We start from the raw sequence: 20639 nt of genomic DNA, 5'->3' as shown, positions 1-20639 counted from the left end.
ATTTTTATTTTTGTCTTTTTTGTCTCAGTGCATTCCTGGAAACTATTTATAACTGTGTTATAAATAATCACAGCAACATAATTGTTAATATTATAAAATATTTTCTTTTGGAGACAATGTTATAATTGAATTTGTTTTCCTCATCAAGTTCTAGAAAATAAGGAAAATCTGTTTAAAATCCAAAAGCTGTTATACATACTAGTTGCTCAACAAGTAATAGTACAATTACTATTAACACTTAAGTTAGCAGACAAGAGCAGAATGGTTTACCTATGGCTTTAAAAGAAGTGTATCAAGACAAAGAAGTAAGAGTAAAATTCTAACTCTTAATTTTACAGAACTTCCAGCAAAATTTAGACAAGATAGATTCAAATAGAATAGGTAACTCTTCTATAACATTTGTGTGTGTTCATAAATAGCTATGAAATGCAATACTCACATTTTTGTTTCTTCCCTTTCCCTTTCAGTTCTAAGTTTTGTTTTTGATAAACAGCAACAATCTCAGGATAAGCCGCTTCAAACAATGATTTTTCTTCTATTGTTTGTAGAACCAATTCTCCATGTTGATCTTCTATAGCATAATGTTCTAAAAGATTAAAAATTTAAAAATTAAGTATCAGTTTTAATCATCTGTTGATACTAGTGCAGAAATGATTTTCTTCTGCCTTGCAAGACCTGGAAAAAGATTCCTTTCAAAATGAGAACTTTAAATTCTCTTGCTCTAAAGGTCTATAGGATGGAAAACTTTGCTTAGATAAGATTAGTTGCTTTTAATTTAGTAGAGTGTTAAAATTCCAGATAAAGAATAGGAATAGACAGTTTTCTAAAACTCCAACATTAACTTTCTTTAGTGGTGGCTCCTGAAAAGAACAGAATTGAAAAGATACATCCAGGCTTACTGGGCACACAGCAGCTACTAAATGAAAAGGAGAATGCTTGCAAGTAAATTTACAATATGATATATATAAATAGACTAGATCCTTTTGTTTATCCTACAGGAGGGAAAAATTGCATGAGAAGCCGCACTATACTGAAAATATTAGTTGATGAATTTAAAGTACGAACTATGGAAACAGGTGAACTTACATTGTTTCTTAGTTAAACTGGTTAGGGGTACATTTTCTCCCTTAAGAAACAGCATCCACAAAGGACAATGCTCAGTTCTGGACAGAGAGTACTGCTAAACTGGGTTAATAGGATTTTCTTCTCTTAAAACATACTACAGTTGGTGGAACTGTTCCTAAATAGTCCTCAAAATTCTTCAGCTTTCCATTTCCCTAGTATTGCTTAGAATGGTTTATCAAATTCTTTGTAATTTCATTCTTCAAAATTACCTATAACTTAAACGTTCATTGACAAATTAACTGCCTTACTCATTCACATATAATCACACAATCTGATTTCAAAGTAATAGAAATAAATTTGGGATTACTTTCCTTTTTAAATGATCTGTGGTTTCCTTGCCTTCAGACTGAGAACTAATTCAGAATTCACTACATTTTTGTCTGTAGCAAAATAAGAGTAATTTGACAACTATAAATGCTCATGAAAACTAAACAAAGAAAGGAGAAGAAGAGTACCTCAGGTGCCATGCAGCAACCTTGATTTCTTTAGATACAACCACACAATGAAATCCAATGACTAGACTGTTTGCAGCGGCATTTTTTCCAGAAATATTGATTAAAACTACTTCCATACTATATTCTAAAACATTAATTATAATAGAAATGTAAACTTAAGATATTAAGATAAAATTACTTAAAGTAACTAAATTTAATGCTTACTGTTAGTTAAAACTTAATTTAAGTAGTACAGGAAAACTACGAAATCAATCCTCAGTGCATGTGCTATGTCTCTTTCATTTATGTATGCATTTATATATGTGTTTCTGTGTGTATACATATATATACGTATGTATATTTTACGTATGTATATGATATCTAAACATATATGGTTAAATGTTACAAATTTTGTTTAAAGTGAATACATACCAGGCTTCTCCCATTCTATTTCAAAGCAATGAATTCCATTTCTGATCCGAGATTTAACAATTCTGAAACACAAATTCTTCTAATGAGATCCAAGTGCAGAAGTTATTTTGAAATTTTCAATTTGTAGAATGAATCATTCAATTTTTCAATAATTCAATTACTCAATAATTCAATTTCCATTGATTTTGCTCTATTTTTATAATATTCTAAAAATACTGTAAAGAAGGCACCTGGATGGCTCAGTTGGTTAAGTGTTTGCCTTCAGCTCAGGTCATGATCTCAGGGTCCTGGGATGGAGCCCTGTCTTAGGTTTCCTGCCCCTGCTTCCCTCTCTTCCTCTGCCCCTCTACCTTGCTTGTGCTAGCTCAAAAAAATAAATACAATTAAAAAAAATACCGCAAAGAATTATGGCATAGTTATTCCTTTGACTAGTTTATTCAAAAGATAATTTCATTGTTAGGGGTACAGAGTTGATGATTGTTATATCCTATCAGTAGATTTCATTATTATTCAGTGTTCCTCTTTTCCATAATAATGATTTTTCTTTTAAAGTCTATTTTGCTTCTGTTAACTTTGCAACATCACTCTGGTAAATATTTTCAAATTTTGTGTAGTTTTATTCTGTACATGCCCTATAAATAGCAGACAATTGCTGGATTTTGTTTATTCATCCAATATATTGCCTTTTAATAGAGGAGTTTAAGCCACTTATATTTATTGTGATTACTGATTTTGCTGGATTCATTCATACACCTTATTTTATGTCTTCTGTTACCCAAATTTTTCTTTGCTACTTCCCTCTTCCTCCTTCCTGTGATTTTTTTGGGTTGACAGGTTTACTTTCCTACTTTATGTACTGGTTTCAAAGATAGATTGTATTTCTGGTGTTTTAGTGGTTACCTGTAATTGTTTTATATTTATGCTTTGGAAGTTTTAGTTCATTATCATCATTGTATATAAATCATCAAGCATTATACAGTTATTTATATACATATTTTTTCCAGTTAGTTTATTAAAATAGCTAAATACATTTTATTGATTTCTCTATATTGATTGACCACTTTTTTGTTATCCACATCATTTCTCTGGGTTCATGTTTCTTATTGCTAAGGTACATCTTTTTAGTAGTACTTTTAGTGGGGATCTGTGATTTATTCACCAACCAGTGAATAAGGCTTTACGGATTATTTTTACTCAAGCTTTGAAGTGTTATTCTATCAATTTCTGGCTTCTATTGCTGTCATGAAAGATGTATGCTATCAGACTGTCATTCTTTTGTAGTTTATCATTTTTCTTCGATACTTCCCCCCACCAAACTTTTAGTTGGAAATTTTTAAACCTTTAGAAAAGTTGCAAAAATAGCACAATGAATATTCATATACCATTTGCTGAGTTTTACCAATTCTCAGTTTCTATCCCTCTATTCACTTTTCATTTTTGTTTCCTTTCTGGTTCATTGAAATAGTTCAATGGTTAAGCTTGGCTCTATCATTTTATATTTATTTCTTTTAATAATCTGTTAAAAGATTATTAACTACCTGTTTGAAGCAAAAAGTGTGTGAAGGCATGAACTATGTTATCTTGATTGTAAATCCTGAATAAACTTTTAATATTTCCTACTAGACCTTTACTCCATTTTTATGTAACAAAGAGCTATATATCCTACTACTAAGAAGATTATTTTAGATCATAAGATACTCAAGTGGAAACACCTCTTCATACAACTCTTTATATTACCGAATTGGCTGTAGTTGATTTGAATTCCTTCTACCGAGCTTTCTTTCTATCATGTCATAGTGGGTCAAAAGTACTAACAATTTCTCACATGCATAGTGATCGGGCCATTCCATTTTTTCAAGAGTAAATCTCTGTAAATATAAAACAAATAAAACAAGATTTTGTTATCTCTTGCAGACAAACAGCCCTGTTAGGTGATACAATTTTTTTCTTACAAAATTAACATTAGTTAAAATAGTATCAATGAGAATATTCCCAGAAAGAACAATGAGCCTCCTAAGGAGGCAAAATTGCATGAGAATTAAGTGTGAGGGTTGTCAGTTTGAACCCCAGTATCATATTTCCGAGATGTTGAGCAAATTACTTAATCTCTTTTAGCCTCAGGATTTCCATCATAAAATATAACCCGACTCAGAGATTATAAAGATTGAGGTTACATGTAATATGTTATTTATGATATTAAATTTTAATGGTCAGTCAATGTTTGTTGCCATTAGTATTACTGTTGTTGGTAGGGATAAGCAACAAATACTTATAGTTTATTGAACCACTCTGTTTCCCTAACCACTATACAAGGGGTTATTATAACCCCTAATTTATATATTTAGGTTAAATATCTCATTTAATCTTCATAATGACTTCATAAAAAAGTAATATTATTTCTCTTTTGAGGATAATACATATACAAGGTCACATAGTAAGTGACAGACTGTCCAAATTTAAAGTTAGGTCACTGATTCAATGCCCTTTGGAGAACATGGCATAATGTATAAACTTGTCAAATCACTATGTTGAACACCTGAAACTAATGTAACCTCATGTGTTTACTAAAAAAGAAAAAAAAATCCCATTACCTTTGCAAACTGTATTACCTTTTATAAAAACATACTGGAGCCTCACATTCTCTGGGTATTAGGCCCCAACCTCAGTATCTTCCTGAATACAATGTATCTGTACATGGTATATAAGGTGTCTTCTAAATAATAGCATAATTATGGTTTGCCTTGTGGTCTGCAAAGGTTTCTAGTGGCAAAGGAATGAAGATTAGAAATAAATGCTGAGAACTACATGTGCAGTCAAACCTCTTTCAAATCTCCTCTCAGACCAAAGTGATTATCCCTTCTTATTTTCCAGCTACATAGCATAAAGAAAGTTTTTATTTTCCAGTACCTGAAACAATAATAAATCAGGTCTTTGGTACCTGATTACCTTCACCAATTTATCCTTGTTTAAAAGGAATTCTTGAGTAACCTAGCAAGAGAAAATAAAATAGGAATTCAGATTTCAAACTTTTTAATGATTTTTCTTTTAAAGTCTATTTTGCTTCTGTTAACTTTGCAACATCACTCTGGTAAATATTTACGTGATGTAATCTTTTCAATCTCTTTATTTTCAAATTTTGTGTAGTTTTATTCTGTACATGCCCTATAAATAGCAGACAATTGCTGAATTTTGTTTATTCATCCAATATATTGCCTTTGTCAAATCAAACTTCTGAAATAAAACGCTCATCTGAATGTTAGTTATTACCTCATAGAATGGGAATCCCTCGCAACTGCATGCTTTTCTGAAAATAAATTACATACATGTTGTTAATACAATCAGGCAATTTTTTGACAGACTCTAAATTCATTTCATCCAATCTCTGCTCATTTAATGAAAAATGTCCTTGGATAATATCCCAGTCATCAAGCTTCTCTTTGAATAACTATTACATCACTATCTTCTGAGATAGCCTAATATTTGTACCAAATCAAAAAAAGGATTTTGTGAAATGTTACTAATCTAGACATGAGGGAAGGTTATGTAGAAATAATTCAAGTAGAGGTGTATATATTTATCACAACAGGAAAAAAAGGAGTTAAAAAAAAAGAACTTACTTCTTAATGTTATTCTCTACCGCAATCAATTGTCTCTCATGCTGGGTACGGTGCCAGTCACAAGGACAACAGTATTCGTAATCATGTGGTTCACAGTATCGATTAGTTTTACATAGTTTGCATCCATTACGTACATGATCCTTAGGTGAACCTTTATGCAAACACAAAGTAGGATTTTTACTGCTTTTAAACTTACCTTCTACATATATATTTTGCTTTTTTATCCTTATCCAAATTTTTAACAATGAATACTGCCTTGCAGAGTCCTTAGCATATAGAAAGGTTCCATTACATTTAGATTGAATAAAGTGATGCACACTATAATAATTCTTAAGACAATGTAGATCCTAAGCTACCTATAAGCTCCTCTTATATGACACTGCTTTTTGTTGTTGTTTCTATAGATTATTCTTCCATCTGACACTGTTCATTTGTAACTAGAAATTATCATTTGATAATCAACTATAGAAAACTTTGTGATTTGGTAGCTATACACAAGAAAAGAAGGATATAATTACTAGCATTAAAAAAAAAAGATTATTTACCTAACAACAGAATAATTCATGAAATGGTTTCCTGAATGAGAATATTAAAAGAATATAACAGTTAATTACCTCTGCTAGTGTCTAGCCCTCAGTTACCTGCACAGCTATTTTTAAACTGTGCTTGGAACATGAACGAATTATGACTATGGCACAGGTGTGGGGCCCTAGTTCCCTTTTGAAGGAAAGCATAACCACTTTTAACATTGTTTTTAGAACACAGAAGCGCACACATAATTGATAGGAACTAAAACTGTCATTTATAAAGTCAAAAAACGACAGAATTGAATTTTATAAAGCATCTTATAAAAACATTTATTTTGTCCATGATTTCATCTATAATTTAATAATGTTTACGAACACAAAGACAAATAATTTCTTTTCTTTTTTTACTTGTATTTATTTATTTTTAAAAGACTTTATTTATTCATGAGACACACACACACACACACACACACACACACACACACACAGAGGCAGAGACACAGGCAGAGGAAGAGGCAGGCTCCATGCAGGGAGCCCGAAGTGGGACTCGATCCTGGGTCTCCATCACGCCCTGAGCAGAACGCATATGCTTAACTGCTGAACCACCCAGGCATCCCTACTTTTATTATTATTAAAGAGTTTACGTATTTATTTCTTTGGGAGAGAGAGAGAGAGAGAACATGACCTGGAGAGGGAGGGTAGAGGGAGAGGGAGAGGCAGACTCCTCGCTGAGCAGGGTGCCAGACTCAAACCCAGGACCCAGGATCATGACCTGAGCTAAAGGCAGATGCTTAAATAACTAAGCCACCCAGGAGCCCCAAGAACTTCTTCTAAAAGATGAACTAATGAGATCTCCTACTCTCTCCTGGGAGTGAATGGTGTTTCTGATCCAGTATATTTATTAATGACATTTTTCTTTTACCAAGGCTAATGAAGAGAAGCCAAGTTATTTTCAGTAATAATGAACACATATTAGAAATTAGTTTTAAGTCACTATCCTTATGCAATAAAAACAAATGATTTCAGTTCAATTTTTCCCTAAGGTTTAGCAGAATGATATATTTTTTTTGTTTAAATGGATTTCTATATTGAAACCATAATTTTAAAATCTATGTAATTTGGTATTATAGTTTGAAACTACACTTATCCTATATTTATCATGTATATCACATTATTTCATTCAATTAACAATTACTGAATGCCAACTATGCATATGTAACACAACCCCTGACACGAGGATTTTCAATCTACTGAGGAAGATAGGTATGTAACAAGTATAAGAATAGGATGACGGGATCCCTGGGTGGCGCAGTGGTTTGGCGCCTGCCTTTGGCCCAGGGCGCGATCCTGGAGACCCGGGATCGAATCCCACGTCGGGCTCCCGGTGCATGGAGCCTGCTTCTCCCTCTGCCTGTGTCTCTGCCTCTCTCTCTCTCTCTCTCTCTGTGACTATCATAAATAAAGAAAGAAAGGCTGCTCAGAGCCTGAAAAAAAAAAAAAGAATAGGATGACGATGTGGGTGTCAGACACTAATGTTCTGGAGATATCATTCCCCATATCTGCTCACCTGGATGGGAACACACAGAACAATGGGCCAGTTTTTTAATAGCTAGTGGTTGTGGATCAGAGCAAGATTCTTCACTCCACTGTGTAAATCTGTAAAAAAGAAATGTTAAAAGGAAAACAACACAAAACAAAAACAACGTCACTAAAATGTCATGCTCTCAAATGTCAGGCTATTCTAAAAGTTCCCTTCCTTACCTGCCTACTTGTGTTCCCTTTGGTGGCAGATAAAGTCGCTGGCCCAGCCTGGAACACCCTCAATCTATGTTTTTCAATTTAAAAATGTGGCCCCAAAGACAACTGAATTACAACAGGGGGAAGAGAGAGTAAGACAGTTACAGAAAAAAACAGAAGTAGGATGGGGGGTGGGGAGGCAGGAGAAGGAGGTAGCAGGAGAAGGAGAGAAAAGGAGTATGTATTTGTATATTCATGTATTCATACGTATATATTCATATATTCATTCAGTTTTTGGAGTTTTTTTTAGAGAATCTTAAGTTAGGCAGCAATACATAGGGAGAATGATTTGTATATGTCTATTTGATCTCTTTTCTGTGTGTGCGTATAAAACAAATAGAATTGTGAACATTTTTCTGTATCAGAAAGAGGGGTGAAGGGTAAAGTATAAAACTAAATAGAACATTAAGTTTCTGGGTAAACACTGTTTAAAAAATCTAGACTATGTGAAATTATCAATTTCATAATCTCTTATGAAAACAACAAAACATTATCTGCTCAATGGGTGATTTTAAGGAAAATGTGTATCTGCTAAGATTTCTACTAAATAAAAGTTAATTTTATTTTTGGCTAAAGTTCTAGGCAATATAAAGCCACCAAGGGGATAGTTAAGTATTCCTCATAAAACACAAGTGCAAAAAAAAAAAAAAAAAAAAAAAAAAAAAAAAAAAAAAAAAATAAAACACAAGTGCTCTGAATTATGTTCCTCTACTTACAGAAGTTAAAGGTCTAATAAAAAGCTAAATTATCTCTTCAATTCATTGCGTAGTAGCTGGTACTAAGAGTCATTGTTTGGCTTTTGGAATTTCTGACTCATTCACTACAAAGACCAGGTATAAGCTTGCTAAAAATTAACATAGATGCTGGATAAATCTATTGATGCTAATTTTTAGCAAACTTACACCTGGTCTTTGTAGTAAATGAACAGAACTTCAAATGTGGAAAAAAACAAGGGGGGAAAGTCAGTCTAAATTAATTAATGTTAGAATGATACATTAATGGTAATAAGAAAGGTAATTTTATTCTTTTCAAGTGTTCAAAGATTTCATAAAATGTTGCCAAAAGCACATATTTGCTGAAATTACGTCAATAAGGATGATTTGTAGTTAGCCAAATGCCATACCTTCTTTTTATTCTTTATATCATTCTTTAAATTATTCTTCACAATTCCCAAATGATTCCATGCCAAAGTATACCTTTCTTTCCTGCTTTAGCACAGTACTCATTGATACCAGTAAGGGATTCGGTCAAGTCTTAGATCTATCAATAGCTTTATAGCTGAAGAAGCACTGCGATTTCTAATTTTTTCATGGTCATTCCTTCTTGATTTCTACAATTTAATATTCCCTTTTGTGCACTCACCATCTCAAACCTACTGGTGGCCAAGACGGCTGAAGTGTCCCAGTGCCCCAAATACCTTTTATTCATTCCACACTTGATCATCATTAACATTAATTAGTAATTAATGTTAACATAAACCATTGCTTTCATTAAGTAAATATAATTCATACGCTTTCGAAACTAAACAGCACAGTTGGTAAACTTCCATATATTCTGTACCTTAGCTGTGCAGTCTATACTAATTAGAATTAATATATTACTAAATAAGTGGCTATAGAACAAAGGGCACCCAAGTAAAAACTGTGATCAAGTGTTACTTATTATTAAGTATTTGCAATATATTAGCCATTTCACTTATAGAGAAGAAATATGATATCAAAATATTTTATATCAAAAATAATTTTATTTTTTTGTTTTTTTATTTTTTAAAAAGATTTATTTATTTATTTATGATAGACATAGAGAGAGAGAGAGAGGCAGAGACACAGGAGGAGGGAGAAGCAGGCCCCATGCTGGGAGCCCGACATAGGACTTGATCCCGGGACTCTAGGATCGCGCCCTGGGCCAAAGGCAGGCGCCAAACCGCTGAGCTACCCAGGGATCCCCTCAAAAATAATTTTAAATGTAAAATTATTTTATGGTTATATTTATCTTTAAATAGTCTAAAATAGCCTGTGGTAAAAGCCCATGGTTATAAACAAACACATTTGGCATATTACTACTTGTATTTGTATTAAAACAATGCAGTATGGCTTAGGACATGTAGTCTCATTTTTTTCTTTGGAAAATTCCAGAATGAATATAAATCAGTGATTTTATTTTATTATTATTATTTTTTTTTTTTTTAAAGATTTAATTTTGGGGGGGACACCTGGGTGGCTCAGCCAGTTAAACCTCTAACTCTTGGTTTTAGCTCAGGTCATGACCTTAGGGTCCTGAGACTGAGCCCCAGGTCCAGCTCCACACTCAGTGGGGAATCTGCTTGAGATTCTCTACCTCTGCCCCTCTCCGTCCCTCCCACCCCCACATTCTCTTTCTCTAAAAACTGATAAATTAAAAATCTTCAAAAAATTAAAAAAAAAAAGACTTTAAGTAATTTAAATATGGGGCTCAAGCCTGCAACTCCAAGATCAAGGCATGCTCCACTGGCAGCCAGTCAGCCATCCAAAACTCAGAGATTTTAGGTGTGCTTGGGTGGCTCAGTCGTTGAGTGACGGCTCTTGGTTTTGGCTTGGGTCATGATCTCAGGATGGTGAGATGGAGCCCCATGTCAGAGTGGAGTCTGCTTGATATTCTCTCTCTCTCTCTCTCTCACCCTCTGTGCCTCCCCCCACTCACGCATGCATACGTGTTCTCTCTCAAATAAATAAGTAAATAAATAAAACCTAAAAAAAACAACAACATGATTCTAAATGAAAATATAGATCAGTTTAAAAATATGAAACCCAGGGTACCTGAGTGGCTCAACTGGTCAAGCATCTGACTCTTGATTTGGGCTCAGGTCATAATCTTGGGGTTGTATGATCAAGCTCTATATGGGGCTCTGTGCTGGACATGGAGCCTGCTTAGGATTCTTTCTCCATCTCCCTCTGCCATTCCCTGCCCCCCAAAAAATAAAAATACAAATACAAAACCCTTTTTTTGCAAAGCATAACTGAATACTTTCTGTAATAGTCACTATTCAGTTCAACAAGAATAAAAATGTCTAATGTCACAAGAAAAGAAAAGAGTAATTTTTAGTTACCTTTGAAGTAAACTTTGCCCCTTCAAAATCTGTATAAGTTTCAATGCTTGCTCTTTGCCAACTCCAGGGACTCCCTTTTACAAAGTGGAAAAGAAATTCGAATGTTAATCATTGGGGAATAAAGAAATGAAGTATGACATGTTCATTCAATTAGAGATTGTGCAGTTGACAGAATAAGGTAACTATGTAATGACAGGAAAAGATGTGTAAGATAATTTACCACTTATAAAACAAAAATTGCAAAATAGCCCACCCTGTGATCTAGATTCGTAAGTAAAATAACTACCACATTGTTAATCTATGCAAACCAAAAAGTCACAGGATTATATAATACACCACTGACAGTGTTTATTTTATGGGAATGAGGAACAGAATTTTAGAGGACTTTTACTTTTCAAGTTAATTATTTTGATAACCTTTTTTTTGATAACCTTTTAATTTGATCTAACTTCAGGTTATATTTGTAATCAGAAAAAACATGTTCATTTAATATTTAAAGACCTCAACATCCAAAGAGCACAAAGGAGAGTTCCAAGTTAACTCTTGAAATTAATAGCTTAAGAAAAATTAAAATAACTGTTAAGTTGCCAACACAAAAAATGTCAATAAATGTATATTTGCACAACAATTTCTGGTTTGAGTCTTCCAGTTCCTATAAAAGTTTATGGAGTTTATCCTTATAAGCAGGGTTGCTATTCAGCTAATACACACTGGGATAGACATACCAGTGTTAAAATATTTCCAAATCGGTTAGTAAATAGTTACTGAACAAGCATCCTACGTGCCTGCTGGCCAAAGGCACTTTTCAGCCTGAATCCTCTTCCCAACCCCCTTACACTTAGGATCAGCTACTAAAAGCGTAGCACCTGGCATACTAGTGGTCACCAGAAGTCTGTTTCATGGCTACAGCCTATGTTTTTACATACCCGTTGCTAGATATTTTGCATATCAACTCTCCTTTTATTAGCATTTAGCCACATGTTAAGTTTTTTGAAGGTAAATCATGTTAGTCCATAGGTGGTAAAAATCTTTAAGTAGAGCAAAATAAATAGATACCAGTTTCATTACAAAGGATAGAAAATGTCAAAATAGCTAAGGTTAATACATAACGTAACACCACTGTAGCTAAAATTGGTTTCTGTGAGTTTAATTTTGTAAAGTTTTTCTTACATTCAACATTTGACTGTTTCTAGACTTTAATTATGATATAATTACATATGGGAAATAAGAATCTTCTATTTCAGAATGAGAATTATAATAAAATAATTACTTATATGTTACTTAAAAGTTTCCCTCCTCCTGCTTCCTTTTCCTACTAGTTAAAAGAAGTGTTTCTCTCTTTGGTCACTGATGACATGTTAGAAATGATGGTTAATAATTTTACTATCCTGCTATTTTTTCCTTTCCCCAAGCTCTGGCAAAAAGAACATAGATGTCATCCTTCGTTAGATTCTCTTGGGGATAGCATACATAGTATAATGAGGGATTTAGTAAAAACACAGAGATGATCAATAGGGACATAATGATGGGACTACATAGTAAGAACTACAATACAAGGCATTTCATATTTTTAAATATATTTAAAAATGGGGTTATCCTTGTAATTCTTAATTTATCACTCACCTATTAGTATAACCTGTTTGTTACAGAGTACTGTACTGTGCATCTTAAATAAAATGTTTTCATGAACAAAACTCAATGCAATGCCAGGAGGCAAGGAAGAATGAATGGCTTACCCCAATAATCATGTTGCCTAGCAACAGTAATAACACTGAGCATATGCACAGTTGGAAAGCTGCAAGAAGATTGAAAATGAAAAAATAGACAAAACAGTGATAGAAATTAATATTGGCATGACACAAGAAAAGAGTAATTCCTATATTTTTTTAAAATGGTAGTAAAACTTGAATGTGAATCTCTTAGTCTAGAGTAGTGGCTTACTGCTATTCAAGCAGTGGGACTAGTTATTACTCCATTCTCATTTATAACATTCAGTGTCACAATAAGCCAGTTTTTTTTTTTGAGCCAGTTTTTTAACGTCACTTGAAATGCTGATTAATTACCAAATTGTTTATTATACCAAAAATTATACTCTAAATTAAATTCGTTTCTTTTTAAGATTTATTTATTCATTTATGATAGACATAGAGAGAGAGGCAGAGACACAGGAGGGAGAAGCAGGCTCCATGCAGGGAGCCCGACGCAGGACTCGATCCCGGGACTCCAGGATCGCACCCAAAGGCAAGCGCCAAACCGCTGAGCCACCCAGAGATCCCCTAAACTAAGTTCTTAATCAGATAGCCATATTATGTTTATATTTATGCAGCACATAAGGTATCAAAAAAGACACACTATGACAAGTAAATATAACAGTCTAAGCATACCTTCGGAAGATAATCACAGCCAAGTAGTATTGCTAGTCCAACCAGAGCATCTCTATCCAAACCTAGTTTACTCTTGATAGATGACGCTGTATAACAATCAACATGTGGATCCTAGAAGAAAGTACAATTTAGTTTAATCTTCAAAAAGTAAACACTTATACATTAAACATTACAAAAAATAATTTGTCAGAGTTGTCTCTAAATGCTTAATTATTCCTAAAAGGTAAAATAGGAAAAAATTATCCTGATCACCAGGATCTTCACAGAATCTAATGCTTCAATATCCGGAAATAAAGTCATAATTTCAAAAACTGGCTTAAAAAATAATCTATAATGGGCAACATTTTTCTCTTTATTATTTTTTGACGTCTACAAAAGATTTTCATCTTACAAAATCAGACACTGTAAAGTGAATTTTATAAAAAATAAACATTCCTTGTAATTGCAGTACCTAAAGTTAACTATTATACTATCGTTAGTAGTGCAGTGCATGTTCTTTTTTTTTAATTAGTTCAGAGGTAGAATTTAGTGGTATATCAGTTGCATATAAACCCAGTACTCATTACATCAAGTGCCCTCCTTATTAATACCCATCACCAGGATGCCTGGGTGGCCCAGTGGTTGAGCCTTTTAGCTCAGGGCATGATCCTGGAGTCCCAGGATCGAGTCCCACATCAGGCTGCTTCTCCCTCTGCCTATGTCTCTGTCTCTCTCTCTCTCTGTGTCTCTCATGAATAAATAAATAGATTTTTTTTAAGATTTTTTTATGTACTCATGAGACACACACACACACACACAGAGAGAGAGAGAGAGAGAGAGGCAGAGACACAGGCAGAGGGAGAAGCAGGCTCCATGCAGGGAGCCTGACATGGGACTAGATCCTGGTCTCCAGGATCACGCCCTGGGCTGAAGGCGGCACTAAACCGCTGAGCCACCTGGGCTGCTCTTTAAAAGAAAAAATTAATGCCCATCACCCAATCATCCCTCCCTTCACCTCTGCTCCAGTAGTTTGTTTCCTAGAGTTTAGTGTCTCTTATAGTTTGTCTCCCTTTTATGCATGTTCTTGCAAAAAACCCTTGACTCACATATACAAGTATTTACTATTAGCTATGTTTAGAATTATATGAAAGTACTATTTTGTAACATTTTTGCCCACTAATATACTTTAGTATCAATAATACATATCTTTTTATTTTTTGACTTTTTAAAATGTTTTTAAAGATCAAGACCTGAGCTGAGATCAAGTCAGCTGCTTAACTGAGCCATCCAGGTGCCCCAATACTATCTTTTTAATGACTGCTTGCAATTACATTATAATGGACCCTAAGGCAATGTTTCTCAGTGGGGACACTATTAGCATTTTTAGAGAGCTAACAGAATTGTCTGGCAAGAGGTTTGGCTTTCCTGGCTCCAATCTACCAAATGTCTATGATCTCTCTTATCCAATCTTGAATAGTTACAACCAATATTTCTCCTGGCAATATCTAACTAAGAACCATGGCTATGTTTAACCATTCCCTAGAAATGGGCATATGAGGGGTACCTGGTTGGCGCAGTTGGTTAAGCAGCTAACTTCAGCTCAGGACATGATCTCAGAGTCCTGGGATCAAGCCCAGGGTCAGGCTCCATGCTCAGTGGGGAATCTGCTTCTCCCTCTGCCCCTACCCCTGTTCATATGTGTGATCTCTCTCTCTAATAAATAAATAAAATCTTAAAAAAATAGAAATGGGCATTGTAATTACTAACAATGCTGCAATTAACATCCTTGTACATCTCCTCTTGCATATTTAGAGGTATCTGAGGATAAATTACTAAAAATGGAAGTTATAGGTCAAAGCAAGACATTTCATATGTATTTTTATAATATATTATTGAAACTGATTTAGAATTAAACCATGTGAAACAAATTAAGCCTTTTGGAGAGAAATCCACATTTCAGAGAAAATGAACTATTTATCAATATTTGTAACAATACTGCATTTCATTTAGCAACCGCTATGTGCCAGGCATTATGGTATTTTACACATATTATTTCATTTAATCATTTAATAATTCCTTTAAAAAAGGTACCTTGTGAAACAAATGCTGAAAAAGAGAAAGAAAAGTACCTTGGTATTCATAGTGAAATTCCTATAAACAGTCTGGGCACCATAGAGGAAAGCATCTCCATCATTGGTGAGACAGCCATCTACATGACCACTGGCATTAAGATAAGCACACATGGCTTCAGCTTCCCCAGCAGCTTGGACCCAGGGAATTCCTAAGCATTCCAGCATATCGAGACACTGAAAAGAAAACATAGGTGCAAGAAAACTAAGAACATTTTTACTTTTTTTTTTTTCAGCGTTTAACTGACTTCAGTATTCCAAATATTAATAGTAACTACTTAGGTGTTTTACAAATTATGATATTTAAGATACAAATGGAAATTTGAATAGCGAATACTTTATGGCATTAAAGAATATATGCTAAACTTTAGATGTGATAAGAAATGTATTGTGGTTATGTTTTCATCTATTTTTTAAGAGTCCTCATCTTTTAACAAAGATTCTGAAATATTGAGACTAAGGCAATATTATGTCTGGGATTTGCTTCAGAAAGACATGGGAGTAGGCAATGAGTGGGGACACTGATAATGCAAGATTGGCCAAGAGTTGGTAATTGTTTCAGATTGATGATGGGTTACTTTTATATTGACTTAAAATTTTCTATAATGAAAACTTAACAAAATTGTCAATTAAAAGGCAATCCACATTCAATTAAAAAGTAATTTTAAAATTACATTTTAGGGGTGCCTGGGTGGCTCAGTTGGTTAAGTGTCTGCCTTTGGTTCTGGTCATGATCCTGGGTCCTAGGGTTGAGCCCCACATCGGGCTCCCTGCTCAGTGGAGAGTCTGCTTCACTGTCTCCCTCTGTCCCTCTCCCCTGCTCGTTCTCTCTCTCTAATAAACAAATAAAATCTTTACAAAAAATTACACTTTAGAAAAAATACTAAATATTCAACTTTCAGTTTTGTTCAATGTTATCTCAAGATTTAAAAGAAATATCTTTTTAAATGATTAATAATTAATCACCTTAAGATTTACATCTGCAAAACTATAAAAATTCTTCTCACATGATGGCCACGGTAATATGAGCTCTTCCAAAGAAGATGCTACTATCAAATTTTACTTGAGATGTTACAAGTCTCTTCTTTTCCTCTATCATGCCTGTATAATGAAACTCTCATGTTGTGGGAAACCACACAGGGACCAGTTGTTGATTTGCTCCCAGAAATCTAATATCTATGCAGATTGTTCTTATCAATTTGCTGATTTATAAATATTTCTCTAAGAGCTTCCTTTGTGTTATGAGTTGAATCCAGATGAACAATTTATAGTCTAGCCTTAGAGCCTAGAGCATTCTTTCTTGATGCTCTTGCACTTTACAATGAGAAATACTGGGTATGGTGAGGAAAAGAGGCTTTTTACCTGTAGTTTCTAGAAACTGATATTATAAATATCTTTTGCTTTAACTGATTGCTTGCATGCTATATTACATAATAAAAACCTTTGCCAGATGTTGCCCAAGGTGGATGCGGTTCAAAAAGACAAAGTACTATGTTGGAAAAAAGGCAATTTTCCAAGACTCTGGCTGGGTGACTTTAGGGAGACAATATTGTTACAGATGTTACCTCTGCCTTCCTCTAAATAAGAAATATCCTTTCAGGGGCACCTTGGTGGCTCAGTCTGTTAAGCTTCTGCCTTCAGCTCAGATCACGATTTCAGGGTCTTGGGATGGAGCCCTGTGTCCAGCTCTCTGCTCAGTGGGGAGTTTGCTTCTCCCTCTCCCTCTGCCCCTTCCCCATTTGTGCTCCCTTTCTTTTTCTCTCAAATAAATAAATATTTAAAAGAGAAAGAAGGAAAGAGAGAAAGAAAGAAGACAGAGAAGAAAGAAAAAGAAAGAAAGAAAGAAAGAAAGAAAGAAAGAAAGAAAGAAAGAAAGAGAGAGAGAGAAAGAGAGAAAGAGAAAGAGAGAAAAAGAAAGAAAGAAAGAAAGAAAGAAAGAAAGAAAGAAAGAAAGAAAGAAAAGAAAGAAAAGAAAGGAAGAAAGAAAGAAAGGAAGAAAAGAAAGAAAGAAAGAAAGATCCTTTCATAATAAAGAAGAGAGTCTGGAAGTTATTTCAAATTCCTGCATTATTTGCCATTCCAACTCTTCAAAAACCAGGACAGAATTTGTAAATTTCCCTACTGTAAGTCTCTATCATGTGGAGTGGTGTTGGAGGAAGATTATTTTGTGTTTCATGCTTATACCTATAAGATGGCAGTGGGTTATTAGGAAGTAGGGTCTGGTAACTGAGGGTACAGAGATACGAAAATGAGTTTTTTATTCATTTAGGGAACAGTGACCACTGACACAAAATGCTTAAGAACATCACAATCACTGCAAGAACGAAATAGAAATGCAGCAGTTTTCTCAAGAAGAGATGGGCATCTTTTTGCTTTAGACTGGGTATTTAATGCCCTGAATGTATGTGGGTCATGGATATTTCCAGGAACAGACTATGTAAGAAATAACTAGAATCCAGTACAGATATTTTCTTCAACTACTGATAGTCATTAAGGTAGAAAAATCACTAATTGAAAACCATTTTTAAAGATAACATAGGAATAGAAAATAAAATTTTAAGAGAAAAATGATTGTTATTTCATGTAATATCTTTTAAAAAGAATGAAAATTTTAACTATGATGCAAAAGAAAAATGGAGATATGAATTAAAAGCAAATATGATAGAAAAGTTTATATCTCTAACACAAAGAACTTGAACAACAACAAAAAATAATTAAAACCTCCAAAGATTCTTCAGGCAAAGACACAATGGCCATTTATCAACTGAGACGCTAAAAACTAAAATGTTTAACCTCACCATTAAAAGACCAATACATATTAAATATGTACTATGTGTATTTATATGTATTACACAAAGAAAGAAGTATCTTTGTTTACTAAAATATACAAAGATAAATCTCTTACCACCAATGTTCCTCAGGTGTACTGAAATTGCATTATCTCATATCTGTGCTGGTGGAAAGTGATTGGTGAGAACTATAAAATCATTTCTAAACTTTGATCTATCCATCCCACTTTGGGTAATTTATCTTAAAATCCCAAGGGAAATTATAATTTCACAAATAATAGAGAAGAATGAAAAGTAAATATTATATATAATCATGGGGGATGATTTCATAGCTCTTTATAGTATTTCATACACATTGCACAACCATTACAAATTATGGATTTGGATAGAATGCAGCAAAAGGAAATGTGGGTACTATAAGCTAAGTTACAAATCCAAGATACAAGTTATTTGTGGGGGCACCTGGGTGGCTAAGTCAGTTAAGTGTCAAACTCTTGATTTCAGCTCAGGTCATGATCTCAGGGTTGTGAGATCGAGCCCCACATGGGCTCCACGCTGGACAGGGAGCTTGCTTAAGATTCTCTCTTCCCTTCTCCCTCTGGTGCCACCCACCCCCCTGCCCCAACCGTGCATATGTGCACAGGCACCGGCACACACTGTCTTTCTCTCAAAATAATAATAAAAAAACCATCTGTGCACTATTATGGCAAGTTTAGAAAAATATATACAGTTAAAAAGAGGCAAAAATAATAGTTGCTTTCTATTGTTTTAATTATATATTTTATTTTAGTATAGATGATTTCTCCTTAACTTTTATAAAAATATACATTTTACGAGCCACCTGAGTGGATCAGTGGGTTAAATGTGTGACTCAATTTCAGCTCATGTCATGATCTTAGGGTCGTGAGATGGAGCCCTGTGTTGGCGTCTGCACAACATGTGGATTCTTTCTCTCCCTTTTTCTCTCCTGCACCTTCCCGTCCCCCATTTGCTCTCTCTCTCTCTTAAAAAAAAATATAACAATAAGTTCTTTTAAAAATTACAAAGTCCTAAGGATAGCCAAATATATTTTCTATATATAAACTATTATTAATCCTGAATGAGTGAAGTTTGAATTAATTAGACCTTTAGTCTGGGAAATTCTTTTAAGTACCAAAGATGTCATAATAGGTAACATGTATCAACTCCCTACTTATGTAGTAGTTGCTTTAGATATTGGATATTTTCACCACATCCCTGCAAAGTCTATTCGCATTACACAGGGTAGAAAGTGAGGCAGATATAATTTTAAAAATCTTGCTTAACATCTCAGAATTTTTATGCGTCAGAGATGGGCTTAAACTTAGGTTAGAATATAAACTCTCTTCTCAAAAATAAATAAATAAATAAATAAATAAATAAATAAATAAATAAATAAAAATAAACTCTCTTCTCTATCCTATTTATCATAAGGTTAGTGAGTATTAAAGATGATTATATATAACAACATTTATCAGAGTAAAATGTAATCTCTAACTCAAATCAGAATTATTGAATGATATCTAAACACTTACCTCTTTTAAGACGGATTTAAAATGTGATCTCCCTGCTTTCTGAGACCATGTTTTTCCAGAAGGCCCATACCGAATCTGATTCCTCCTGCTTATGACATCAGCTTTCAGCTTCGGGGGTTCCCCTTCCATAACGAATACCAGTTTTACGTCCATTAGTGTTAAATATGAGATACGAAAAAATAAATTCCTGAAATATAAAAATTAGTAATACATTAATCATCATATACAGATAGCAAAGTCAACACAGCAGTATGACATAATGGCAAGAACATCAGACTAGTATCAAAAAAGTTATATGCAATCACTGAGAAATCATTGAATGTTTTTAAGCAAGAGTAATTTTCGATTGTTCTAAGTGCACATGGAAAATGGTTTAGAGACAGAGGTGGTCTGGAGCTCAGGAAGGAAAACTCCTGAATATGTCATTTCAGTATAGATAAAGAGGATGGTGGCATATAATGAGGTGATATCTCTGAACATCAACAGAATTTATGAACACAAGGTGTATTTTCCAAGTAGAGCTGGCGAGACTTCCTGATAGATTGGATGTAAGGAGGGGTCAAACAGAGAATGGCTCGCAAACTTCTGGCTTCTAGTCACTACAGTTTCCTAGTGGATACATTAAGTAGGCAGCTAGGTCTGTGAATCTGGAACTCAAAGGATAGGAAGTACAGATTTGTGTCATTGATTTAGAGATAGCAGAAACATGTTAGTGTATTTTAAAATCTCAAAACATAAAGCAAGAACAACAAAAAAACAAAGTGGAAACAAAACCAAGACATCAGCTG

At 33.9% G+C, this 20639-nt stretch overlaps 1 protein-coding gene across 2 annotated transcripts in view; it reads right to left on the bottom strand.

Moving 5' to 3' along the window:
* The window catches only part of GEN1 (GEN1 Holliday junction 5' flap endonuclease), a 33922-nt gene that overhangs the window by 4480 nt on the left and 8803 nt on the right, over window positions 1-20639 (bottom strand). For both annotated transcript variants that reach the window (XM_025454608.3, XM_025454609.3), the window contains 11 exons: window positions 19852-20038; window positions 15510-15686; window positions 13402-13512; window positions 11018-11091; window positions 7703-7791; window positions 5609-5759; window positions 5259-5295; window positions 4899-4979; window positions 3729-3859; window positions 1992-2053; window positions 440-586 (listed from right to left, as the gene is read on the bottom strand). In XM_025454608.3, the coding sequence (XP_025310393.1) occupies window positions 440-586; window positions 1992-2053; window positions 3729-3859; window positions 4899-4979; window positions 5259-5295; window positions 5609-5759; window positions 7703-7791; window positions 11018-11091; window positions 13402-13512; window positions 15510-15686; window positions 19852-20038 (1247 nt within the window). The remainder of the gene's footprint in view (window positions 1-439; window positions 587-1991; window positions 2054-3728; window positions 3860-4898; window positions 4980-5258; window positions 5296-5608; window positions 5760-7702; window positions 7792-11017; window positions 11092-13401; window positions 13513-15509; window positions 15687-19851; window positions 20039-20639) is intronic.

This window comes from Canis lupus, chromosome 17 (assembly GCF_003254725.2).
Source record: "Canis lupus dingo isolate Sandy chromosome 17, ASM325472v2, whole genome shotgun sequence".
NCBI lineage: Eukaryota > Metazoa > Chordata > Mammalia > Carnivora > Canidae > Canis > Canis lupus.
This window is presented reverse-complemented; position numbering and strand designations above follow the sequence as displayed.